Source organism: Myodes glareolus, chromosome 15 (assembly GCF_982192425.1).
Source record: "Myodes glareolus chromosome 15, mMyoGla1.1, whole genome shotgun sequence".
NCBI lineage: Eukaryota > Metazoa > Chordata > Mammalia > Rodentia > Cricetidae > Myodes > Myodes glareolus.
In genome coordinates, this window is record NC_142040.1 from 77,916,487 (window position 1) to 77,942,969 (window position 26,483).

Below are 26,483 nucleotides of genomic sequence, written 5' to 3' on the forward strand. Positions count from 1 at the left end.
CTGACTTTTGTTTTGGCTTTTCTTTTTTCATTTTGTTTACAAATGCTTTATCTCTCTAAGTCTCATACATGTAGCACTGCTGTGGAGGACCCTGCAATCTAAGGCTTGGTCCCTCAGCTGGATGGAGTGGTGTTGACTCCTCTGCTTAACATTCTCATAGTAGCGGGTGCTCGGCCCCTACCATGAGCTTATTAGGACTTCTACCTGCCCTGAATTTCTAAAACAAAGTTCTGACTTGGCAGGATCCCCCCACTTCCTAGGTGTTCAGCATTAGGGATATCGTGTGTGACGTCTCTGGGTCTGAATGACCTCTTAATGCTACGTTCTGAGTAACCAGCTGGGTGGCTATGATTCCTGCCCAATCCTTCTGCTGCGTGTGGGTGATGGAGCCGTACATGTGTGCCATCTCTACATCCATGACATAGGGAAGGGTGGCACCTCTAGTCTTTTGGTATTCAGGAGCATGTATGTGATTTCCAGCTGTGAGGTGACCAGCAGCAGTCTTTTGAGGGCTGATAATCCCCAGGTCTCCCTATGCATGTGGGATACACTCAGATCTCCAGGAATTCCATAGGATTTAGTGCTTAAGGAGAGGATAAGGTGTTGCTTCTCAACAGTCTGCAGAAGCTGTGACCATGTAGCGGATATGGTGCCCACTGTTCCTGTCAGCATGAGCTGAATTCTGGGTGTTTAGGGTTCTGATTTTCCTTAGACCAGTCCAAAAATATATCTTAGAAGAATTACTATGGAGTTGTGAACATCAACCAGCATTAGCCAAGATGGTTCTACAGCACTCAGGCCTTCACATCATGTACCTGCCATCTTCACCAGTAGCTACAAAGTATAGGTAGACTGACCACAGCGCTCAGAAAAGTCCGTTTTAATACAAGGTATGGCATGTTACAGAATGCACTGTTTCTTACTATGCTAAGAAGGCATAATGCCACCTGTACAAACTCACGAGAGGTAAAGATTACCTTTCCAGGATCCTGTTCTGGTGGAGCCAAAAGACCATGGCTTGTGAAGGCTCCCTCATAGAAGGGACACTTAGGTGTCAGTTGTCCATGGTACAAGAATGAGCACAGCCTAGGTGAGGGCCTCCAATGTGGTAGCTGATTTTCTCAACCTGTCTGTGTCTTATCTGCATCCACCTAGGATGCTGGAAGCTCTGGAGACCAAGCCTCGTGCTGTCTGCTGAACATGACCCTGCCCCTCTGCTCACTCATGCCCCCTCCACATCTGCTGATACCCTGACCTCTTTGCTTGACATCATGTGGGAAACTAAGGACGTGGTGCACTGAAGAACCACTTTGCAAGCCCAGCCTGCGGACTTTATAATGAATAAACCGCACAGAACGCTTCCATCTCCATTGGCTCCTGGCCTTGTGCCAGGAACAATGCAGGGCGGTCAAAGGATACAAAGAGTGTCTAGGCACAGGCTCTTGAACATCCCAGGACCACAGTGTGCAGCAAAAGTAAGAGCTGATGCTTTTCTGTCCTCACGTTTGGGCTTTCTGAATCACACAGGAGCACTTGTTCCTGGGAATCATCAGCTGCATCAAACGTACTGGTATCCAAATGGCATGGAGAAGGGAAGGCTTTGTCCATGAATGTCCAGCCTGGTGCCACCTCGACATCTGCAGCTGGGTGTTGGGCCAGGGAATGCTGTACTCTCTTCTGGACACATGCCGGCACTTGGTCTATGTCCCTGAGAGCATGTGGGCCGAGTACTTTGGGTGCTAGGATGGGTGGAAGTGGTGGTGGTGATGGTGGTGGTGGTGTTCATGGTGATGGTGGTGTTCATGCCTCTGGATCACAGGCACCATGTAGCCCTCAGGCCCCAGCATGGGAGGCAGGTCCCGAACCACTTCATGCTCCACCATGGATGGCTGGCCATGTCCCTTGAGTGGCGAGTGGCCTTCTCTGCCCTTCTGCCGGTACCGCTTGTGACCATAGGGCTGAGGTGGGGGCTGTGGTGGGGGCTGTGGAAGGTGGTGGCCATCCTGAGCACCCTGGGGCAGCGGGACAGCCTGCAGGCAATAGCTGAGCGTTTTCCCTGGCTTGCTGCTGCCTGTTGCCCCAAGAGGTTTTCCTGGACCCTTGGGTGACCTGAGGAACTGCTTCTCCTGCCCCTTGAGCCGGGGTTGTGCAGCCAGGGCCCGGACAGCAGACTCGTTAGTTGGTATGACATGGTCAGCCAGGACCTGGGACCTGCGGTGGTGTACAGCGTGGGCGTCCGACTCCTGTGATCGGGATCTGCTTGGAATGTGTGTGGCCCTGCCATGATGATCTTGCCTGGCCTGCTCAGGTGGTGACCCTGGGGACAAGACACAGTGGTGGCCCAGAGTAAGGCTTGGGATACATGTCATACCTGCACTGTGGGTTTACAGCAGAAGTGACCTGCTGACTGGGGCACAGCTCAGATGGCCAGATGCCCCAAGCTCAGTACCACATATATCTTACATTCCATGGGAGTCAGCCCCACATTAAGGACCCTGGATGTCACTGTGTTACTCTTTTAAAGGGGCTTGGTCACCCTGGCAACTTGCTGCCCAGTTCAGCTGGCCCTTTATCCCTATTGTGGGTCCTGTCAGTAGAGATTCTCTACTGGCATAGTCAGGGCCCTGTCTAGGACACGAGGGGACATCAGAATGTTGTGTCTTATTAAGGGACACTCCAGTGAAGGACCAGAATTAATTCATTAGTATGTCCCCCTTCCCTCTCTCCATAAGAGGCCCAGAGGGAAGAAGGAGGAAGCGGGGGTGGGGGGGAGAGAGAACAAGCAGACTTCCAGAATAACCTGGTTGCAGCTTCATGAAATACTTAACCCTTAAGGTTGGCCCTGTGCAATGCCTTCGGTACGGGGGTATGGGCTACTTGTGGTCAAACTCCCCAGTAAACTCTTGGATCTCCTTCTACCTCTTCAGATACCCTTATCAGAGGATTGAAGCTCTAGAACTAAGCACACGGAGCCAGCCCCTCCCAGGTGAGGATCAGCGCTCTCTCTCTCTCTCTCTCTCTCTCTCTCTCTCTCTCTCTCTCTCTCTCTCTCTCTCTCTCACACACACACACACACACACACACACACACACACACACCTGGATATTTAATCACCTTGCTTTCCAGGTCCCTGTCAGTACTGGAAGGTTAAGTGTGAGTTCACATCAACGCAAAGGATGATGGGATGCCCAGGCGGGGTGTGGACATTCCAGAGCCTACCCCTGGCCTGCCTGCACCTCTAGGGAGGAATCTACATCAAGAGGGGAGACACGAGGTGGGGTCCTCTAGTACCTACCAGGACCAAACTTAGATGTGTAGTTCTCGATTCCTGCAAGATCCAGGTAGTGGTTCCTGCGTTCTGTGTTCTCATCCACACAGTAGGGTACTCGCACAGAGCAGGGCTGCGAATCAGCATTGGGCTTCCTGTGTGGAGCAGAGGATAGGCCTGAGCTTCAGACAGGAGTGCCTGCGGAGGTGGATGGTTGTCTAGGAGGTAAAGTGGGGACTTGGACTAGCGCCCACTGTCTAAAGAAGGCAGAAGGGAAGCCGTTGGGTAATATATGTTGTCCAGAGAATTAAGGTTCACAGCTCATTACCAGGACCCAGGATCCCACCACAGGTCACCTCACTGGGGCCACAATGGCCCCTGCTTGCTTCCTTTTGCATAGCATGGTGCTCAGCCTCACCCAAGTACCATCACCCTTCACAGCACACAGGGCCTACCTATTTCCCCACCCTTCCTGACAGGAACCCTGGGGAGGCCTGCAGGATGCAACCACCTGACCCCACACTTCACCTGCTGTAGGTAGACAGCCTTCTATCAGCCACTCGGGGGTCCTCTGTAAGCTCACTCTCTGTTCTGCCACGAGCGGACTCCCGGTCTGAAAGAAAGGTGTTACACTTTTTTCCTCACTCTGCATCCACTTGTTCGTGCCCTACAGACCTGCTGATCCTTGCTTTGACTCAAACATTCTTCTGCCTGTCCTTCACCCACTCATTCTCCATGTCTTAGGAATCCATCCATCCACTCATTCTGTTTTATTGTCGTATTTTATGACACACAGTCACGCCATGGCCAATGCTGGCCTTGAACGTTTAACCCTGTTGCACCCTGAGTGCTTGGGTTGGAGGTCTACACCACTCTGCCCTTTGTTAATGAATGACTTTTCTTGCTCATCCATCCACTCACAGTTTTGTCCACTGCCAGGTACCAGGTCCTGCTTGGGACATTGTGGAAACAAAATTTTTGACCAAAAGCAGTTAGGAGACATGAACAATGCCAATATCCAGGGGTCAGTAGTGGAGAGGTAAGAGCTATGGGGAAGAGCAAGTGTGAAGCATAAATCAGGTGGCTGTAGGAGCGGCCTACCCTGTATAGGCCTGCCTCAAGGGCAGTGCTCATGGAGATGGTACCATCTGAACAGGAAGACTCCTGGCATAGACCCTCACCTTGGCCAGTAGGACATTCCTTCCTCTTGCTGGAGGGCTCAGGACTGACAGTTAGCTTCACTCGCAGGGTCTTGCTGCTGCCCGAGGAATGGTTGACAGAGGCGTCAACAACCTCATAGATGGTGTGCATCAGGCTGGACATGTCCTGCGACCAACATGTCAGATTTCAAGAGACCTTTACCAAGCATGTATTCACCACCTAGCTACAGCAGGCACCTTGGGTCCACTTACTCCTCATCAGAGACTGCCTTACCTTATGCCAAGAATTGCCCCCAGGACGTCATACATGGCTTAAAGGTAGCTCTGCTGTCTGTCTCTAAAGCCATATCTCTTTTACATTCCAAAATTAGATAAACGAGCAGGTTTATCAGCATCAATGCCACATGCAGATGCTTCCTCTGCCCTCCTGGACACAGCTCAATGGAGCAGGGACACTCCAAGGACTCAGGCTGCCAAGTGAAGGGGTTGTTGACCCAGGCTTGGCCTAGGGACATCACAGCTATAGAGAAAGGCCATGCTGGACTTGATGAGACGTGTAGACTTCCAGAGTAAAGAGATACCAGCTATCAGAGGATATAAAAGTGGGTCCCCTATCCACCTCCCCTTTATCTCAGGAAAGTTCTAGTCTTTTCCTCTTCCCAAGACTCATTCTGTCTCTCCACCTGACAACTCAAACATCTGTCTACTGGACTGGTTCCGCATCTCAGGAGGCCACACCCCTGACCTGAACCCCCATCCTATGGGTGGTTTGACACATTACCTCTCTGGTGACTTTCCCACTGTTGTCAAAGTCATACAGTGTGAACGTCCACTCTTGGCGGTTGTCTTCTTCCACGGAGACGTCACACTGGAGGGCCTGTAGGTGGCGAGCAGGGACAGGAGACAAGGAAGTCAGCTGTGGGTCTTCCTAGTTTCCAGCCAGGACAAAGAAGCCAAAGGGTAGTTGGCTTGCAACCCGCAACCCCTGTCCTTGCCCAGCTCCACCACCACCCCAGTGATGTACTAACTCTAAGCCTCATGACTCCATTTCTCCCCTGTGGTATCTGTCCCTGTGCATGCAAATACTCAGGAACAGTGTGAGTAAGAGGAATTAGAACCAAGTGTTCTTGCTCCCTTGCCCTGTGGGGTAGGAAATCTGCTGTTATTCCCTGTCCAGTAGTGCTGGATGACATTACATATGGAGACCCATCTGCCCAGCATGGCCAGGTCCATAGCAATACCATGCCGCCCACCAGAGCGGCACATTTTAGTCCTGCTCTCTCAGGGGAGCTAAGGAGACCCTGGGGCTGGAATGTCCATGGTCCCCATTTAGGGCCACCACACTATTCATCCTGGCCCCTAGAAACCCACTGCTGTAGATGTGCAGGGGAGAGGACTTACATCAATGTTCAAGTGCTTCTTGCTGACTCTTAACGGGCCCTCATGGGTGGCTGGCTTCTCCCCATCATCCACGCTGAAGAGCTGTCCCTGGCCCTCATGGCCCTCAGACTTCTCAGGGGGCAGCACAACTGAGGGAACAAGAGGAGGTGAGGCAGGGGCTTGTCCCATGTGAGTAGTATGAGGACAGAGGGGAAGGGTTGACTATTCCACTCTCTTCTGTTCTACCAGGCCCTGAGCTAAGGCTCCTGTAGAATAGGAAAGTAGAAAGTAGAGAGAGGCCTCACCCGGGTTAGCCTCAACCTGGTAAGCCCTTGCTGCACATGTGCACTATGTATCTCATAGTGGCTCCCAGTGAGCAATCTGTCTCCTCCAGGCTGACATTGTACAGATGGGGTAGGAGAAGGACCTTCCAGATTGTAAGAGTGATCTCCAATCCAGGGTCCTCACCAGACTTTTCTCCCCATTCTCATGGCCATTTTCCAACACCTTTAACTCGGAACCCTCTTATTCCACGGATAGACACGTGGACTATCCGATAGCCAAGCGGTCTTGTCTCCCCTGACTCTCTGGGTGCTGGGTTCCCATAGTCTCTGGGTCTCAAGCTGTTTCCTTAGGAGAGGGGCCATCGGTCAGGTGTCTGTCCAGGTATGAGCTAAGAGGATACACTTCTTGACTTCCAGCAGGCAGCTCTGGGAATCCCTCTGGGCTTCAGCTACTGTTTGAAGGTGGGTCTGTGGGCCGGTCTTTTGCACCTACTAGCAAACTGGGCGAACTTACATTTCTGTGTGGGGTGACTCTACCAAAGATGCACACATGATAGTGACTCAGATGGGGTTCACATGACCATGAGGCTCAGCAGAGGAAGACAAGTCACAAGTGGCATGTTTAGGACTACTCCGCCACTCCACACTGTGTAACTAATCACGTTACCTCAGAATTCGAGAGCGCCAGCCCATGAAGCCCAGCCTCCCTGTTCAGTCCCAGAACTACAAACACTAAGTGAACAAGTGTGTGGGGATACTGTAGTTCAACATTTTGCTGCTTCCACTGATTGATCTGAGCTGCCTGCCTGGTAAAGAATCACAGATATTAAGGCTGCTGCTTAAGAATTAACCGCTCTTGAGAGTAGGAACCAACTGATCCTGGCTCTTGTATGCCACTATTGAGGGTTCTATGGTGTGAGCCCTAAGGTCAGGGTGAAGTCTGGGAGCATTTGCTGTAGCTGGACTCACCTTCTAGAGAGCCTGTGTCCTCCCAGAAAGGCCCCTCCTTGGGATCCCCATTGGGCAGCTCCTGCAAAAGAACAGGGCAACATGACCATGGGGCTCAGCAGAGCCGAGGAAGACAACAGATATGAGCTCTTGAGGCTGAGACCTGAATAGACGCCAACATCAGACCTGGAGAGGCCTCTCAATCTGTAGACCCTCAGACACCATCCCAGCTTCATACAACAGAATACGCAAGGACCATGTGCTGGAGTCATTTCCAGAACTGGGCCTCGTTGTCTGTAAGCACAGCCCACCATCTGAAGTGAGACTTGGGATCTCCCTGTAGCTCAGCCCTAACAGCCAACCCCCAAGTATAGGCCTTGAGGCCAAGAACTCTACCTGGCATTAAAGCTGCCCCTATGGTACCCATGTAGTCAACTTGCGGTGGCATTCGCTGGAGCTGCAAAGGGGCCTCTGTCTCCTCCAGTCCTGGACTGAGGAGCAAGGTTGGCTGCCAAGAAACTCCCTTGGGCTGATCTCAAGACCAGTTATGGAAAAATGGGAAGGACTTCAAACACATCCAGGCGATGTTTAAGCCAAGAAAACTCTGCAGAACAAAAGCTCACATGGTTCTTGTAAATAATCCACAGAAGCAAAGGCTACAAGAAAGGAAATATAAAATGTTCCATGGAAGCCATCTGTAATCAAAGGGCCCTTCGTGGCGGGGGACCTCGCAGCCCCCAGCCCCGCTCTCAGGGCCCCCAGGAGCATTTCCCACCAGTTTCCTGGCATTTATGTTTGACTCCAGGTGGCTTCAAAGCTCTGAGAGGCCTCAAGTAGATGGGAAGCTGAGCTAAGACCCATCCAATTGGCCAGATGGCAGTGTCCCTAGAGGTAATATGGGCCAAAGAATGCTTTGGGTTTGTAGCTGGAGGCAGGAGAAAGACAAGGTTCCCCAATTTTATATCTCACCCAGAAAACTGAGTATTCCAGGTACAGTTTTGCACATTCTTACTCTGCCAGTGACCACGGGAACCAAGAAATAGCCCCCATCCTATTCCTCACTGTGGCGAATACGGGATGCCTAGCACCACCTTGTGGATTCTGCAGGACACAGGTCTCACTCAAACTCTGGCAGAGCATATGTAAAAACCTAATGCCTTTGTGATGGAGTGGGGAGAGCATTCTACCTCTAGTAGCAAACAAAACAATAACCATGGAAAGACCCAAACCTGAATAAACAGGCTGACTGTTGTGCAGAATGTGTGGAAGAGAAATACCAGAAACGCTCAAGTGCAAGGGACAGCAGAATTCTGGGTACTAGCTGTGCAAGGTTGGTGAGGACAAACCCAGTGTTGAGCTCCTGAAAGGAGTAGAAACCAGGATAGGCTCCTCTGGCTACCCAGAAGTGCAGCAGGGGGAAGAGGGAGGAGCTCCTCCCTAGGTTTTTTTGGCTGTACACTGATTTTGGGAAACACAGCATTTGAGGAGCCCTCATGGCAGGAGACCAAAATGGCCAACGGTGAATGATTAGGACCGGGGAGTAGAGGAGACCCTGCTCATATCTGCATCTCATAAATACCTCAGTCTCTTTCTAGACCTCCCAACTCATGGGAACCATTAGGGAGAGGCTGCCTCTATAGCTTGTTCTTAGGATGTCATTCAGGGGATTACACTGGAGATCGTCTTAATGGGGAAACCTCATAATTATTAAAAAGTTCCCTCTCTAGCTGCATGTGGTAGCATTCACCCTTAATCCCAGCACTTGGGAGACAGAGAGGCAGAGGATCTCTGTGAGTTTGAGGCTAACATGGCCTGCTTAGCAAGTCTCAGGACAGCTGGGACTACACAGTAAGACCCTTTCTTAAAAAGGCGAAGGCGTCCCCATTCATTCACTGACCGAACAGCCACAGACTCGAGGCTCAGAAGATCGGAGTTTTAAGCCTTCAGTGCACAGTGCCATGTCCTTCTGAGACTGGAGACCCAAGCCTAGAGGGACACGGTCCAGTTCGCCCCAGGTGACATAAGATGAAATCTAGTCATTTCTAAAAGCTGATTTGGGGCCTTCTCCCCGCCCCCCCTTGGAATCATAGCAACTTGTAAAGCTTCAGTTCCAGCTTTCTGTGAGGCATGGAAGCTAGAATCTAAGGACATGGACCTCCCAGACTCAGCTTTATCCTGGACGGATCCAGGGTGCTGTGGCTGACAGGTCCTGTGTCTGATTGCAAATCCTGGGGATGTAGATTACTGCCGGCAAAATGCAGTTATGCAGGGAAACCCAAGCTGGCTGATGCCAGGGGGAGGGTTGGAGACGCGAGTCACCGTTAAATGACAGCAGAAGCAAGAGCAAGTGGAGCAGACGCCAAGATGGGCATCTCCTGATCACCTGCACCTGCCTCCAGGAAGGGCCTATAAAGTGGTACAAACAGATCAGAGAGGATCCCCAAGATTCTCAGTCCCTTCCCTCATGGATCTCCAAGGCCATTAGCTCTTGGTCAGAGCTTGAATCCATCAACAGGTAAATCGCATCTCACTGAGAAATGGGTGGGTACAGCACCTCAAGATAGAGACACAGCTGAAGGCTAGAGCCTGGGGTTGCTAGTCTCTGACTTAATATCACCACATACCATTCTGTATTCTGTGTGTCAGGCTGGAACCTCTTGCATTCATGAATACCTTCATTTTACTTTAAAAATAATTTTGAGTACCAGGGTTTGGAGCTTTTCATGGACTTTAAAAGCACTGGTAGATGGAGAAACAAGGAGATTTAATTCAGAAAGAGAGCTGGGATGGGATGCACCGCTCTAGGTACAAAGCCCAGCACTGTAAGGAAAGAAGAAAAAAATAAGATACAAGAAAAAAGATTCTACACAAATTCTAGGCTGGCCTTCTGGGACATTCCTGAGGCTACAATAATAGGACAGGGCTGCTATAATTGACCAAGGCCACACCATGTGGGCAGGGCCACTGCAGTAGACTGTCAGCATACACCAAACCCCAGAACATAGAGGATTTTAAGCACTAGCCCAGGGGTGGCTGCAGAGGCCCTGGATCAAAGAAGAAAATGAATGTTTGTGGGGTAATTCTGGCCTCTGCCTGGTGATTTAAGTCAAATCTGTCCTGCCTACATAGAAATGCCCTTTGATCTGAGCTACTTTAGTTAAATAGAAGAGCCAAGGGCTTTAATTACATCATATAAAACCTGTGCCGAGCCACTGGCCAGAAATGGAGCCCCCTCCCCAATACAGCCAAGTCCGTATGACTTAGGCAAGGCTGTCAGAGGCAGACAATACTGAGAGTGTCACATCCCCACTCACCCCAGTTCCTCTTAAGGAACCTGAGCCACACCCTCTGCCAGACCCTCCTTGCTTTGGCCTCTGAAGCTATTCCTCTCAGGTCAAGCATTACATCTCTTTAAACTCTAGTTGCTAGACACCGATGTCTGGCCCTGTCCGAGTCTGTGGACCCCAGATGCCTGATGACACTCCAGCTTAGCATTCCACACATCTCTTCAGTGTCTGACCCAGGAGCACCTCCTGCCAGTACTCACCCTGCCCAGGCCCTGCTCGCTGCCCTTAACGTCACCATCTTATGCTCCAGTCTCTGAGGGGTGCTCTCCTAGCCACCGGGGACCAGTGAGATGATGGTGGGGCCCACAACCCATAAATAAGGTGGAAAACATCTATGTTATGTTTGGGATTAACTTGTGTTGGCCTAAGGGGCTCCCTTGCCCTGCAGGCTACATTCATGTGTAGCCCACATCCTGCATCCTACAAACACCCGCTTATTCACACCCAAAATGAGGGGCTCACAGTTCTCCACAGCCCTGCCTTGTTCCATCATCCCATTCAGGGCATTCAGGAGGTAAGAGGCCCCGGGCTGGTTCAGGTCACAGTCCACAAACATTCCCTATAATTGCCACTTGGTGGCAGCAGCAAGTAGGGAAGTTTCCAAACAAACCCAGAGTCCTAGTTCCCTAAGTCAGCAGGCAACTTGTCCTGCGGTCAGCACACAGCAGAATCAGAGATGGTGGCGCATACCTGTCCTTGAAAGAGGGTCATGTTCCTGGATCATATCACCTGCTAGAACCTGCAGGTCCTCAGCGTCTTCCAAATGCCCCTTCACCATAGACAGCTCTGAGAACAAGCACAGGGCAGATGGGCCTCGGGATAACCATGTGCTAGCTTCTCACTGCCTGAAGTGACCCCCAGACTCAGACACACGAGAACACGGTCTTCACCTGGGCCTCGTGCGAGGGTCAGGCAAGTGTAGACTCTTCTGCTGGGCTGCTGGAGGCCCACAAGCAGACCAGAGACAAATAGGCACCAAGAGGTAAGGTTTCTTTAAACCTGTCTCAAAGTTTCTAGAAACCAAGCTTCCCTCTTCTGGAAAGATGATGATGAGGAGCACCCGCTAGATGTCTGGGTTTCCAGGGAAGCTGTGTGAAAGCCAGAAATGCTGGTGGACACATGCCAGTTCTTGACGAAAGGAATGGATTCTTTCAAAGAAGTCAGAACCCTCCTTAGGCTCCTCTATGGATTCCTTTTTAATGGGTTGTTAAGACGGGGCCTCTGTGGGATGGACAGTATCTAACTGCTGGCCTTCCTGTCTCCACTTCCCAAGGGCTGGAATTACAGGCATGCGTCACCACACCCAGCTTCTGAGAATTTTCTTTATCTAGGGGGCAAATATTTACTCCTTTCTAGAAAACTATTTGGGTGATTAGTCCAAGAGATAAGACCACTTCTTTCTTCCTGAAGCCAGGTCCAAGGACTTCCGCTGTCAGAAGAACCCAGGCTCAGGTAGAGCAGTAAGCCATGCCTCTGGTGGAGGGATGGACAGTGACCGCTCCCACAGAATCCTATTCTCTGTGACAACCAAGTCCACATCTCCACTTGGCCCACAACCTTTAGGCTTGTGGAAGCACTGGCTCCACCTATCAATTTCAAGGTCGATGTTGTGTGCCCCCTCAAACACAGACTAGGATGAATGGCCAGACCTTGTCAAATGTCTCAGAGATGGGGTGAGGTTGTGGAGAGGGACACAAAAGAGACAGATACAGTCAGATAAAAAAAAATACAGAGGCAGAAACAGGCAGGGTTAGTGAGAGAAACAAGTGATTTAGTGGTACTCTAGGGAAGGAGAGACAGAACCACTGTGCAGAGCTGTGCCCCACAGGACAGCTGGCACCACAGGGCCTTTGTGAAGGGTGTGTGGTCTAGGACACATGGTTGCCAAGTACTAGGATGTCTGTTTACTCCAACATTAGCTCCTGACCATCAGAAAATTCACCCACATTAACCTCCTAGTTCCTGACAGACCCCTGCACCCATTTTACCCAGTCACAGAACTCTCTAGAAACATGACAGAGGCCACCAGGATGACCTTTGGGTGTAGCGTTCCCACAGCATTTGCAGTGTCAGTCCTGGTCACTCTAAGACTGGTGCTGGGGGTAAGCCCAGGCTAGAATCACCTGCTGGCGGGAAGACAGAGTTGTAGGACTTATGTGAGAGTCACCCCATGTCTGTGGGGTCAGGAGGTGAAGGGGTACATGGCAGCAGCCAGTGGTACCCTCAAGTGTATGCTGTAAGCACCTGAAGGCCTGCAGGAGAGCCAAGGGAGCCAGAACATCTAGGAGGCCGCTGATGCTGTGTGGGGGATTAATGTGGGCATCCCTCAGGTATCTCGAGTTCACGGCATCACCTATGGGTCAGCCCTAAGGACGTGACTGAAGCCAGGGCCGTCACAGTGCCAGAGTCAGCAGGGTCAAGAGGGAAATGAAGAGAGAGGCTGCAGGGGAGATACCAGTGGAGTTAGGATTAGGGAGAAGCAGGAGACAGGAGGCTAGGAGGAGACAGGGGAAAGTGAGCTGTAGACAGCCATAGAGTTGGGAAGCAGTGGACCCAGGGTGACAATGGCTTTGAAAGTCCTCAAATGCAGGGACCTTGTTCCTCAAATAGGTTTCCAGGTGTGGCATCTAGCCCTAGGCTCTGAGGAACAGTGTTTTCTTAGGAAAAGGTGAGGAGGCCACTCTGCCTGCCGCCAGGGGCTGGAATTCCACTTCCAGGTGCCAGCCCACTCGTCTGTCTGGAAACGCTTGGCCGGCTTTGAAGTCCCGTCTCAGTTTCAGCAGCTAAACAGTTTCAGATGTGACAATCTAGTTTTATGGGCTTAATAATTCCGACACATGTGCAGTAGGGGCCCAGCAGTTCCTGCGGTGCCTGGCGGTCCCCTGCAGGGGCTGAGGGCCATGAGGTCCTGAGTGCCTGAATCTAAAACAAGATGTCTAAGGACAATGACGCTAAAGCCACCATAGAAAGGGAACACAGCAGTGCATGTTAGCGTCTTGCTTTCTTCTAAGATCTGCAGGGTGTTTTTGTTCTACACATTTTTTTTAATTGGGGGGGATTGGACCATTTTCATCAGGAATTTTATGATAACCGAAGCCTGGAATTTATAAAAGTTGGGTAGCTGGGAGAGTAACAGGGTTTCCTAAAACACTCTCACCTTTCCCCTTCACTATTTTGCCCTCCACTATTTTCTATCCAAGCCAGAAAATACAAATACTTCCGTCATCCGCTTCCTCTTGTTCCTACCCCAGCATCCCATTGTTTTCCATCATTTGACTAATAATAGAAAACATAGCATAGACCACATTCCCAATACCCACTCACCCCAAAATACACTGACCCCAAAAATGGTCCCCTAAAGGGTCCACATTCACTGTAGGATTTGATCAGCCATAGTGTCCTGTGGGGAGCTGACCATCTACTGTCCACAAGCATGAAGGAGCACAGCCCATGGCTAGTTCACAAGGAATATTAGACAGTGGAAGAGGGTGGCTGAGTCACTGAATGAATGCATTACAAGGATGCACCCTGATCACTTGTGGGAGAAACTTTTGCTATGTGAGATTCTGCCAGGAAGGTCATACTCAATAAGGGGTCAGCGGCTTCCTTTTAAAGTCTGGTGGCCAAGACTCTATCCCTCACTCAGAGAGGATTCAGATGACTTGTATCATGCACATTAACCCACACATGTGGGAAGTAGAGTGCTACTAGCCCCAGGCCTCAGCAAAGGAAGGAGACTCCACATCCTTCCCAAGAATCCATTGCAAACCAAGGCATTCACAGAAACAAAGGGCCCGCCTTGAAGCAAAGTGTGTGCTTTCCGTACACACATTAAATCTATACATGCATGTGTGTATGAAGCCTGTGTATATTCATGTCTGTACTCACTACATGTACACCTCTCTGTCTCTCACACACACACACATTCTCTCTCTCCACCCACACACTTTCTCACTCTCTCCCCCTCTCTCTCACACACAGACACACATACACACACAGAGACACATATACACACACATACAGACACTCACACAGTCTCTCTCTCACAGACTCTCTCTCCACTCTCTCTCACACACACACTCTCTCTCCCTCTCTTCCCCTCTCACGTACACATTCACTCTCTCTCCTCCTCTCCCCCTCTCTCCCCCACATACACACACAGACACACATACACACTCTCATTCTCACACACACACAGACTCTCTCACCACACAGTCTCTCTCTCCTCTCTCACACACACAGTCTCTCTCAATCTCTCTCTCTCTCTCTCTCTCTCTCTCTCTCACACACACACACACACACTCGCCCAGAGGATTAACTAACGTCAACCATGCTCACTACTTCCCCCGTTTTCACTCTCAGACATTGACCCTGCTGTTGCTTTAGTCCTCGGTGTTCTGCGGTCTCTTTGCAGCTGCTCTATACACTGATGATCTTTCTTCGGTTATGCCTGATACCACAGCTGTCTTTCAACGAAAATGGCGATCAAGGATGGCCAGCCTTCTCTGATGGGACCACTCACAGGCCACAGAGGTTGCAAAATCACAAAACAGAACCAAACTCAGCTCTCCCAGACTCAGCTCCCTCTGCCTCTGCTTAGATGAAATGAACTCCGCTCATTTTTAACGCAGACCCCACACAGTTTCCGCCATCTAGACTCCTACTCAGGAAACCCACTGGACATCTTTGTTTCTTTTCATTCCTATTAAAGCTTTATGTTTCTCATTTCAAAGGCAGATTAATTCCAAAGCTGGAAGAGAACACGCCTGAACCCTAAGTTACTGTTTTGTTTTACTCTGGAAGGTACTGTGTGATGTGGTGTGGTGTTCTTACCAGAGATAAGCAGGCTAAAAACCGGCGCCAGGCCCCTGGGGAGCTCACAAGTCAGAAAAAGCAATAAATGGTGTTCATTTTTGTTAAGTGCTCTCTGTGGAAATGGACCCTCACTGGCTCTGCTGCCTGGCTGGGCTGTGGAGATCAAAGGGGGTCTCAGAGCTATGCTATCTGGCAGCAGCTGCATGAAGGCCTTAAAAGGACAAAGGCCAAACCTAGATCCTCCAAACCACCCTATGGAAATTTAGTGGGGTCCCTATGACAAGGACCCCACTAAGGTCCTTAGGACTATCATCTCTTAGTTAATAATCTGTTTCAGAAATTGGTACCGGCTCCAGGCAGCTGAGGGCTGCGCAGCTGCAGGGAGAGCTGAAAGGAAGGAAGTCCAGGTTTATCCTGACACAGAAGAGTAGACAGCTTGGACACAGCAGGGGCTTCTAGGATATGAATCAGGTCCAAAGGGTCTCGCCAAGGATAGTCTGGCTGCTAGGGCTGGAGGTGGCCAGCGAGAGGTGAGAGCTCTGGCTTGGTTACTTCATCCACCAAGGCTCTGGTCCCCTGCAACATGGACAGAGATATGGTACCCACCATTCCCCTAACTGCTTCTTGAGGATCCCTAACACACAAACAGGCGCCTGTCTTCCTGTTTTGTGCTAACCTCTGTCCTATACCCTATGCATCACAAACGAAAGGAACCCTAAGGCGAAGTGCAAAGAACCTTCTTGCCCGCTTCCCCTCCCCACAGATGAGCTGATGCCCTTTCTGTCAGGATATGAACATGCCAAGCCAGTGGCCAGTTTCTGCTGCTTTGCTATGCCTGGAAGGGATGGGGTCACCATTTCAGTGGTCTTCCCACAGATGGCAAGCATGACGCTTTTATCCCCTAACATCATTAGATGCCATTGGTTCCTCCTGCCAGTCGTGCCCAGCCACAACCAACTCCATCGGTTACTGTTCAAAACACAGCCAGGGGTCCAAGGATAAAATGCCAATAGGCTCTTTTCTCAGAGTCAACACCAGCTGTGTTTTTTAAAAAGCCCAAATCATCTGAAACAAGTCTGAAGTAAAGATAGGGTTATGCCACCTCCCTGCTCCACAACCATGGAGTGGGTTCCAGAATCCCCATAAGTCCAGCACGGGTGGGGGGTATCATCGCTCCCCAGAGTTTCCTGTACCCTTTTAGCTGTAATGCCTGTCACAGACAGTAAGTAACCTCCTAGAGCCTCAGAAAGGTTGGTACAGAAAGGTTGTCTGTTTACTGCAGCTCTTAGGAGGTAGGTGTAGTTAGTTCTCTGTATATACTTCCCCTCCTTGAATTTTCAGTTTACTCCTGCCTTGGGGCTTTTGCACTGGCAAGGACCCCTGTGATGTCTAGACAGCCACCCTTTGTCAAGGCCACCTCTCCTCTGATGTCTCCTTCACCATCCTGCCCTGCACCCTCCAAAACCTAGTAATGGCTGAGGTATTGATTAGGGAGGCACCCTTGGGACAGGATAGCAGCAGCTCATGGGTGGGAAGTAGGGGTCAGGAGACTCACACAGGTTAGGGTCCAGACTCCAGAACTCAATACAGTGTAATTCAGTGAACTGCCTAACTCTGCTGTGTCTTAGTTGCCCTCCTTTCCAAAGGGGTTTAGGGTAGGAATTGAGTGGTCCTAAGGATAAGCTCCAGCATGTGGGGTCTGTAGCCAGCTGAGCACCCTCCTCTCCTGATTCCTAGGACCTTTCTTCTTTGACCTTTTCTCTTCAGATGCCCCCTGATGTGACTTTTCTCACCCTGCTTGGAATACTTTTTGCTTTTTACTCCCAAACACTTCCTTACAATATTCCTTATCTCCCCTGAAGTCCACACAGATCTGCTAGAAGGTGACCACTGCAGCCGGTATTCTGTTGACGGTGTGTTGTGCCATCTTTCTAGGCCTCGTGCTGGGCCATGTCTACCCTCTGCAGCCTCATCTCAGCATTTTAAACCCTGCATTCCACTAGAGCTCCACCTGGCTTCACCTTCTTCCACTGCTTGCTTCACCAAGGATCCTCGTAGCCTTCTGGAGCCCACTCTTCCCTATGACACAACTGTGAAGCATGTAGAACAACACACACACACACACACACACACACACACACACACACACACACACACACTTTTCAAGGAGTTTGTCAGAGCAAGTGTAAGTGTGGTTCTCTTTTCCCCACTGATCTTTCTCAAAATACAATGCCATCTTCAGATTAAAAGTAGCTCTCCCCGACCCCAGGAAAATGGCTCCAGGACTCCCAGCAAAGGTGAGGCTGGCCTAGAGTTGGCGCAAGCAGAAGGCAGCTCCAGTCTAGCCTAGGCTTTTCACCTAGTAAGTTATTATAGGTGCCCGAGGTCTAATCCTGCCAGTCCAGGGCTGTGGCCAACAAGAGCGAGCAGCAGGCTGGAGCCCCAGGGAACACCTACACAGGGAATGATAAGAACAGGCCAAGTCCAGGGACACCCTACTCATCTGGGAGACCCGTGGGCTTGACATTCTGAACTGGGTGAGATCTATAGGGGGTTCTGAGCACCCCAGGAGGGCAAGAGCCAGGGTTGCATAGAGTTAGAGACCAATTCCAGTGTAGTTGAGGAGCCCAGTCAGCTATGGGAATGAGGACTAAGTGGACAGGGGACACTTGAGCAGGGTATGAAGTCAGCAGTTTTGGGTGAGCAGTCAGGACTTCCCTACCAAGAGCACTAACAGGACAGGAAGGACTGGAGAGCACACTGAACAGGGTGAGAAAGTAGTGGAAGGGTCTGGCCAGGCCATCTGCACTCTCAGTCTCTCTGGGAGAACACTGGAGGTTCCTCAAGTGAGGGCTTTGTGCTAGGTCCCTGGGTCGGGGGGGGGGGTGCCATTTTTCGAGGTTGGCCATTTCATGCAGTTTCTTCCTTAGACGCAGAATGAGGTCAGGCTTTCACTTCAAGGAGAGAGATACAAATATCTCATTTCCCTTCAGTGTACACGCCAACTCTGGAACTCCACATCACAGGTATAAAAGATGCTAGGAGGCCCTGCCAGTCCCCTTCCCCCACCCGCAACAATGGCTACAATTCTGGGGACAAGCAGCAGGAAGGGCTGTGCTTCCCAGCACACAGAACATCCTTCACAGCGCTCTAGATACCGACCCACCAGGATGCCTGATGGTACGTTAAAATAATCTCCATTTGAATTTATGTATTAAAATATTACATGCTTTTTAGCTTCTCTGATTTCAGGGCTCAAAACTAGCTACGGTTAACTGAGAAGATTCTGCAGAACAAAAGTAAAACAAATCCTTCCTTCTGGCTGCAGGGCTTCCCTGCCATCAGTACATTACAGCTGTGCGTGGCAAACAGGATCGAACAGACCCAATTTGTTCAATGTTGGCACGAAGGGCTGCCAGCCGGATGCTGCCAAATCTCCCATCAATGCGAAAGCTGATTACAGAACACACCAGCCCGGCAGGGGGGCACAGCCTGCTGTGAGGCAGGTTGGGGGCCACTGAGGGCTTTTGATCACTAACAGGCTTATCTGTCAGTAGCAGCTCCAGCAAGCCAGTCAGTCTAACCCAAGCCAGTGCTGTGTTTCCGCCCGGGATGGCCAGAGTATCTAACAGGCCATAGATGTACCTGGTGACATAGCTGGCACATGGGATAATTATCCTCACCTCTCATAGGCCTGCGGCAATGCTGTCCTCCTTAAGAAGTAGCCAGGCCATGTATGTTCTAGGCCAGGTTTCAATGTTACCCCTCCAATCTCAGTTAATAAAACAGAATAGAGCCCAAGGATCATCCTCCAATGTGTAGTCCAAGAGGAGCCCACCTGCTCTGACCTGTGCTGGATGCTCACAGTGGGCAGAGGGCATTCGTGTTTGACAGCCCAACTATAACCATAGGAAGCCAATGGAGCAAAGGACTGGGAAGAGGGTGGGGGTGGGTGGATAACCTTTCTATTTGCCACCTCAACTGTGAGAAGCCTAATTTAAGTCACATGATCCAATGACCCTGTAGCCACCCCAGAGCCCCATGTTTCTCCTGAAGCTATGGCCACCTGGGCCCCACCTGCCTCTGCTTGCCAGCATGTCAGATCAAGCACATAGACAGTGCCCCAGCGGGTACAGACAGTTCTGTGCAGCATGAGGGCATATCCCATCCTCTCACACCAGGGGTATTTCAGTTACTCACATAACCCAGGATAGATTCTGGGGTCCTGCCCTACATGGTCGTTCTCTGCTCCCTTCTAGGGACCTTTCTGCCAGCGGATAGAGTTGACCACAAAACTCACAAGACACAGAACTGATTTCTCAGAAGTGCTTGGGTTGGAGGGATAGGGCCTCTTGGGTTCAGACCCTATCTCTTGCAAGAAGAAAAGCCCACCAGGAGGCTATAAAGAGGAGACAGACACAGCAGCAGTAACACACTCACCAGACCCTTCCAGGCACAAGTGTCCTGACCTGCTTCCCTGTTTGTCAAGGGCTCAGGCTTCACTCTGGTCACTGGCTCAGAGCGGAGCTCCTGTGTGGATGATCTGAATGGCATGAGGGTGCGTACCACTCAGTGCTGCCCACACTAAGAGCACCCACAGCAGCTCCATCCAATGCTAACCTCACTCTCAGTAGTACACATATATCCAGGTGTTATACAAACGATCTTTCTCCATGAGCAACTCTTTCCTGTGACCCACAGAGCCACACGGCTCTGTAGGACCTCTCCACCAGCCTTCATGAGTGCTGTGGGTCAGCTTCCCCATAGTCCCCTGGGGTGACATAAGCCTGTCCTCATAACCAGAGACTTTCTGATACAGGCAGTATTCTGGGAGCTCCTCTCACCTGTAGGAAGAACAGGTCTATGTCCACAGAGTTCAGCTTTCCTAAGAGCAAGGCTTCCTAGCCACATATGGGTGGTTAGCACTGACTCCCTGGGGGACTAGCCTGGGAGAAGCTCTGGATAGCTTCTGCCAAGCTCCATTATCCCATTATAGACCCTTACATTTGTCCCATCATCTCTCCTGATATGAGAAGTATGTGAAGTCAAGGCCACAGAAAACAAGCTAAGCTGAGCTTCAGAGACATGTGGAAGAGGCCACAAGACATGGTCACACGGCTAAGTCACAACACTGTGGATAGTTTCCTGCCTCCTGACCATAGGGGGAAAAGTCACGTTTTAGTTGGTTATGGTATTTGGAGCTCCCAATGTTCACTGTGACCAGGATTTTCAATGACCTCTGTACAGAAGACCAGTGGGTACCCCTTGACCTCACTACTGAGGCTTGGGAGTGAGACATGGTCCTGTCCTCTACTTCTTGCTTACCAAGAAACAGAAACTACAAATCCCTGCTCCCAGACTACAGAGCAAGTCGGGCTATGCCTAATGCTAGGAAGCCTCTGGGTCTGGATATGTTGCCTGAATATCAAGCTCTTGACAAGCTGTAGCCCCTGAGAAATTGTCCAGCCTGTTCCTGCATGCAAAGTTGGACCACAGTTCTAGGAGAGTGTCCATGAGACCAGGCCATTCCCCTGTATATGGCTGGAGCCATGGTTCCAAGCCATACCACTCCTACTGGCCTTACCCCAGCTCACCTCAGACCCCGCACTCCTCACCAGGGCTCCAGGTTGATCAGGACTTCTGGTCAAGAGTGTTAATCTCTCATTCTATCTCAAAGAGGAATAATTATCAATTAATATTTCTAGGAAACCAAAATTTTAGCTCCTTCAGCAGCTGTGATTTGAAGCTGTTTTAGAAACCAAGACATGACAAGTGACCCAGATACAACCCTCAGTCCCAGCTGTCTATGAAACCCCCAAGTCTAGGTGGCAGCCTGGGGTAAAATGCCCCACATTCTTAGAGCCTTGGCCAAGGCATTTTATACGATGCTCCTCAGATGCAGAGGTGGGCACATCCACATCTGTACATTTCTGCTCCCTCTGTGCCTGGCAGGGAGCATTCAAATCTCATGGGAACACACCTCCAATGACCAATGCACACAGAAGGCTGTGCCGGCCAACCTGATTCCCCACGGTAGACATCAGGAATCTGCCCCTCCAGCCTTTGTGGCCACAGCCCTAACTGTGGCCTCACATGGTGAGTGTCCCAGGGCTCCTGTCATAAGACGGCAGAGTGCTAGCCAATGAACAAAAGCAGAGCCAAGTATACACTGCCCTTCAGTGGCAGAGGGCATCACAGCAGCCCCAGAGCCTCCCACAAATACCAGACGGGGTCAGACACTGAGTGCATGGCATTTGGCTAGTTTTTGAGGTCTTAACCCCTGAGATGACTCCAAATGCTTTCTCCAACACAGGGACAGCCTAGTGGCCTGTGCCTCCCTTCCCTTCTCTGTTTAGCGCCATTCACAGTGTGGGAAGTAAACTTCACCCATGCGCCTGAAAACATCATTCTAAGTTCTGTCAGGTTGGGTCCGCAGGCCAGTTTTGTCTCCTCTCTCTTAGAGGCATTTCATGCAAGGTGGTTCCAAATGCCTCTGCTAGATCATTTTAATCCCTTTGGGTAAGGACCACTCAACTTATCACAGATTATGTGGGGTCAGTGAGACACCTGCAGTTTCAGAATCAGGGAAGGGGCAGGGATTCAATGCCCCTCGACCACTTGATCTTGGGGAGCCTCACTGCTCTTTGAGGTTCTCCCAGGATTGTTCTTGGTGTCCTGCACCAAAGTGGGCCCTGGGTCACTATACACTTCTCTGCCAACTTCTCAAGAGTCAGACTTGGGTCCCAAAAGCCAGACTCAGAGGGCACAGAGAGAACAAAGGGCAACAATGTTGTGCTGTGATGACTTCTGTCGACACCCAGGCTACACCCTCTCTTACCCTGGCACCTCCAGGGCCTCCCTTCCAGATGTTCTATGGGTAGTCCTGGGGAAATACTGCTTCCTCTTGGAGCTCTAAAGCTTAGCAGGTGAGGACCCATCACCTCCCTGGAGCTCCATGGCTTATGGTCCGTGTGTCATGTTTCTGGGTCGACCAGGAATAGGAAAGTATTTAGGCTGTGACAAAAACATGAGCAGTTTCTCAAAGGCTAACATCTCCCCTTCCCTAGCAGAAGCAGGTAAGTTTTCAGGTGAGGTGGCTCCTGGTCCAGGTCAGGGGAAGTCCTGGCTACCCCTGCCATAGCAGGACCAGCAGAGCTAACAGGCTTAGGTCCTCCAGTCGGCTCCAGAGAATTCTAGATATAGTTAGAAGGAATCAGAGTATAAGCGAGCAAGCTTTCCCGTTCTGATGAACCTGTAGACAAGGTGATAATGGGGGTTGAGTTTTTTGTTTTGTTTTTGTTTTGTTTTGTTTTTAACTAGAAGCCAAGGTTTGCACAGCGAATTCAGCCCTGGTCTAGAGTTTAGCCCCCAAGGGCACCACAGGGTCTCACACTGGTCACTCCCATATTTTTCAAGGTTAACTCCTTCTGAAAGGTATGTGTCAGCACACAGAGAAAGGCCAGATAGATGTGGGTGGAGGTAGTGAGTCACACTATGAAGTTCAAGTCTGCCCAAGATGACCACACACAGCCCTCAACAGGCTAAGCACCATGTCCTCTCCTCTTACAACTATAGACAGCTGTAGAATGTCCACAAACAGTCATGGACCTGGCTCTCATGGCCTCCTGAACTTATACAAGCAGATCCCTCAGAATCCAAGTTAAAACTCTACCATTAAAGTGAGCAGAATGCTCCTTCCTCGGGCTGAATGGAAATCTGTGTTTAATTCACAACAGAAAAAGTGACTCTTGTCTTCTGCACAATTTCCTGTCAGCTTTAGGGGGAGCTGGAGAAATTAAATATAGTCTGGTGGAACGGTGCACACATAAGGAAGTTATCCTAAGCGGAGTCCCATGGACGACAACTCATCTACACTGAGAAAAGCCACCCCCATCAGTCCTGCCTCAAAGCCCGTGACCACGGTAGTTCTGATGTCACACGCTTCTTTCTAAACCATCACTTGGTTATTGCTAACAAACCCGTGCCCCTCCCTTCAGATCGCCCCAGGCAAGGAGCCACATAGGTGCTGCCACACAGCAGAGCTTCTGGAAATAGCAAGGATGGCCACTCAGGGCAGGAAGTGGCACCCAGGAGACTTAGATGTACATAGGTGCACAGACCACTACAGCTCCGTAACAGAGTCAAAAGCAAAGGAGCAGATGAGAACCCAGAAGAGGAGATACAAGTCCCCCAAAGGTCTGTCGTAAGCCTCTGGGAGTTCGTGGTATGGAAGTCGTGTAGTGATCAGGGCTGGTCTCTTCAAGGAACAGTTCCTGGGAGGACACTAAGTTGGGCAGAACAGTGGACACTGTGAAAAGAAAGATTTGAGAAAGGACACAGACCCAACTCTAACTGTCCCCACTGAGCCTTCCAGACAGAAGACACAAGGTGAGGTTAGAGTACCCCCCAGACCTGGGAAAGGGCTGCTTGGTACAGCCCAAGCTGCCAGGCACAGGGGCAGCAATGTGGCTTCAGGTACGACCTGGCCAGGAGCCACGGCTAGATAAGGGAAACCAGGAAACACAGCATTGTTGATTATAGATACTTCAGTCAGTCCTGCTGAGACTCTGCTCTTCCCACCTTAGAAAGGCCTTATCATGAAAGAAGAACAAAGCTAAGAGGAAACAATGCAAGCCAGAACCCACACAACGTAAAAAAAAAAGAAAGAAAGAAAGAAAGAAAGAAAGAAAAAGAAAGAAAGAAATCCAAGATCACGGCTTCACTTTAGTAATTCTACAACTATACCAGAAGCACCTGCACTCTCCAGAAAAGATGCTGTGGCCCTCAAACTCCAGAGACACTCACTTTCTCCTCAGCTAAATTGTGCCCCTTTCTCAACACCACTGCTCTCAAGTGGGGATTCTAAGGATGGAGCCCAGACTTACTGTGAGGGAGAAAGCCCCCACACTTGACAGCTAAGGGGTAGGGTCAGCTTAAATGGTTTCCCATGGCATGAACAAGAGTCCCAGGTTCCCAGTGAGAACCAAGAAGTTCAGAGACATCAGTTGGTCACCAAGAATTCCTTAGCAAATGTAAGTGGCAATAAGATACACCTGGGCATCACCTTGGATGCCTCAAGCCTGGAATACTGATACCGTAGTCCCAGCTGATCCCCATTTCTGCCTCATAATCTCTTCACCAGCTCCTCCTGACCGAGAAGTGGAGCCACCAATCCACCCCTAATTTAGGGCGTGGGGATTCCAGTACCTCCACGCTATACCCCTATGGGATACTATGCCAGATGCTAGGAAGAGACGGGCTATCCTGGCTCAGGCCAGCCATTTGAGTCATGGTTTCTGCATCTCCCCGTGATAAAGAGGAACAGCTAGGGCACATCTCCCAGCCCTGGGAGGCCCGCGGTTCCGCGATCCCGCCCCACCATCCGGTCGCTTACCTGCTTGTCCCGTGCGCGATGTTCCACGCCGCCGCTGCCTCCTGCGCGCCGTTCGGTCTCTTCCGCGCCTTTGCGGCCACTCACATACGCGGACACCACGAAACTGTCCCCTGCAGCCCGCCCACAGACGCGTGGGAAACACGGCACCCATCAAGAAGGAAGGAGACCGTAAGCCCCGCGGGGTGCGCGTCTGCCAAGTCCGCCTAGAGGCGCCCACCCCGTTCCCAGAACCCCGGGACCACGCGCTCCCGCAGACCTATGGCGTGTCCCACCCGAGGGCTCGAGGCAAGGCGCGCCCCAAGCTCGGAGCTCTGCGCATCCGGCCCGGGGGCCGCCTCGCGCCCTGGCTGCGCCGGGGCTTACCTTCGGGGCTCTCTCTCCGTTTGCAGGCTGCTGCTGCTGCGGCACGGCCGAAGGACGCGGGGACAAGGGAAGGGACAGTGAGTGGCGGAGACCCTCTCATCCTCCTCCCTCGCCGCCCTCCCCTCCCGCTCTGGCCCGCACTCACCGTGCTTGGACTGAAATTTCCCCATGTCGCCGCCGGGCCTGGACCTCCGGCCGCGCTCTCAGGTGCACGTCCGAGGTTCAGAGCCCGGGACGGGTGGATAGTGCGCGGAGAGCGACTCGTGAAGCCTGGATCCCGGACGGGGCAGTCGGACGAGGCTTGGCCGGGCAGCGGCCGGACTCACTCTGAGAGTGCGCGCCCGCGACGGGGCTTTAACAGCAACTCTCGCAGCGCCCCCCGCGGCCGCGGCCCAGAACGCACTGGACCCCCGTGCTTTGGGACTTTACTAGGCTGTTGGGAACCAAAGAGACTGCGTTCTACCGTATTACACATAACCAAGGAGACATACACAGGGTACCTATGAGGATAGACAGGGCCTGCAGTGGACTCTGGATTTCTGACTCTCTGAGGTTTCTTGCGGGAGACATCTTCCACCCCCTTCCAAATGTTGATCTTGAGATACCAAATTAAAGAGACTGGTGAGTGTTAGAGTCCTCCTTTGGAAGGGAGAATCCAGGAGTCATCTAGGTCTTTGAAAAGCTTCTTAATTACTTTGGCTGGGAGAGGGGATAGACCAAGGCTCTACGGAGGGTGGGCGGAGGTAGACCACAGGAAGGTACCTGGAAGAAAGGGAGAGCAGGTAGGACCAAACTGTTTTGGCCTGCTGCACTGGATCCTTCTCCTTTCCTTCCGGAACGTCTGCCTACCTTACCTCTGGCCTCTTTCAATTCCACCTTGATGAAGGAGCAGCTCAGCCCATCAGCTTGAACTGGTTCTGCATGCTTCCCTTTTACTTTGACTGGGCCAGGGTCCTTGCTGGTCCTTAGTTGGAACACCTGGCTCTAACCAGCCCCTCCCTGGCTGGCCAAACTCTGAAACCCCTCTCTGTATCTCCTCCTGCAACTTCTCTCTTGGAGAGGATCACCCTCTCTTGTTCTTTGGCCTGCTTATCTTCAGAGAGATCTTTCTCCCTTATTCCTTGAGTCTCAGCTTGTTCTGATGATTCTTCTCTGGTTCCCTACATTGGCCACAGAGCCCTGTCTTCTTTAACACAATGGCTTCAAGAACAAATGCATCATTTTCTCTGTATGCCATGCCTGGTACACAGCCTCTGTTCTTTTCAGCTTTCTAGAGATGTGGTTCACATCCCTGACCACTCTTTCACTCAAGATCCAGTGGCCGTTAGTCTGTTTATAGGCGTGACAGCACAGTCAGTCTAGAACGTCTGACTTCTAGGTAACTTTTAGCACCTACTTCCTCCAAAGAACCCCCCATCCCCAGGAAACCATGAACCCCCTTTTCCCCTTTTCTGTGTATTTCCCTATTCTGGAATTTCCTACAAATCGGCTCATTTGATGTATAATCTTTTATGTCCTTTCTCT

The 26,483-nt window shown here is 51.1% G+C and overlaps 1 protein-coding gene across 2 annotated transcripts; it reads right to left on the bottom strand.

Moving 5' to 3' along the window:
- Positions 1-864: 864 nt before the first annotated feature.
- Positions 865-25,269, bottom strand: Nkd2 (NKD inhibitor of Wnt signaling pathway 2). Of its 2 annotated transcripts, none has more exons than XM_048458973.3 (10): positions 25,105-25,269; positions 24,960-24,992; positions 24,597-24,706; positions 7,062-7,122; positions 5,830-5,957; positions 5,210-5,305; positions 4,450-4,594; positions 3,797-3,881; positions 3,296-3,423; positions 865-2,317 (listed from the first exon to the last, which is right to left on the bottom strand). In XM_048458973.3, exons 1-10 carry the CDS (start codon positions 25,127-25,129, stop codon positions 1,740-1,742), a joined length of 1,389 nt encoding a protein of 462 aa, XP_048314930.1. In that variant the 5' UTR covers positions 25,130-25,269; the 3' UTR covers positions 865-1,739. The 2 variants fall into 2 exon arrangements, with proteins under 2 accessions (XP_048314930.1, XP_048314925.1); XM_048458968.3 differs by having other exon boundaries at positions 24,960-24,995.
- Positions 25,270-26,483: the final 1,214 nt, after the last annotated feature.

What these genes read in the sequence shown, in the direction of transcription:
- Nkd2 (XM_048458968.3), bottom strand. Translation starts at nt 25,129, where the DNA reads ATGGGGAAATTTCAGTCCAAGCACG. An exon ending in AGAAGCACTTGAACATTGAT is followed by an intron (nt 5,306 to 5,829) that starts GTAAGTCCTCTC and finishes CGCCACCTACAG; the next exon opens with GCCCTCCAGTGTGACGTCTC. An exon ending in GTGGGAAAGTCACCAGAGAG is followed by an intron (nt 4,595 to 5,209) that starts GTAATGTGTCAA and finishes TGTTGGTCGCAG; the next exon opens with GACATGTCCAGCCTGATGCA.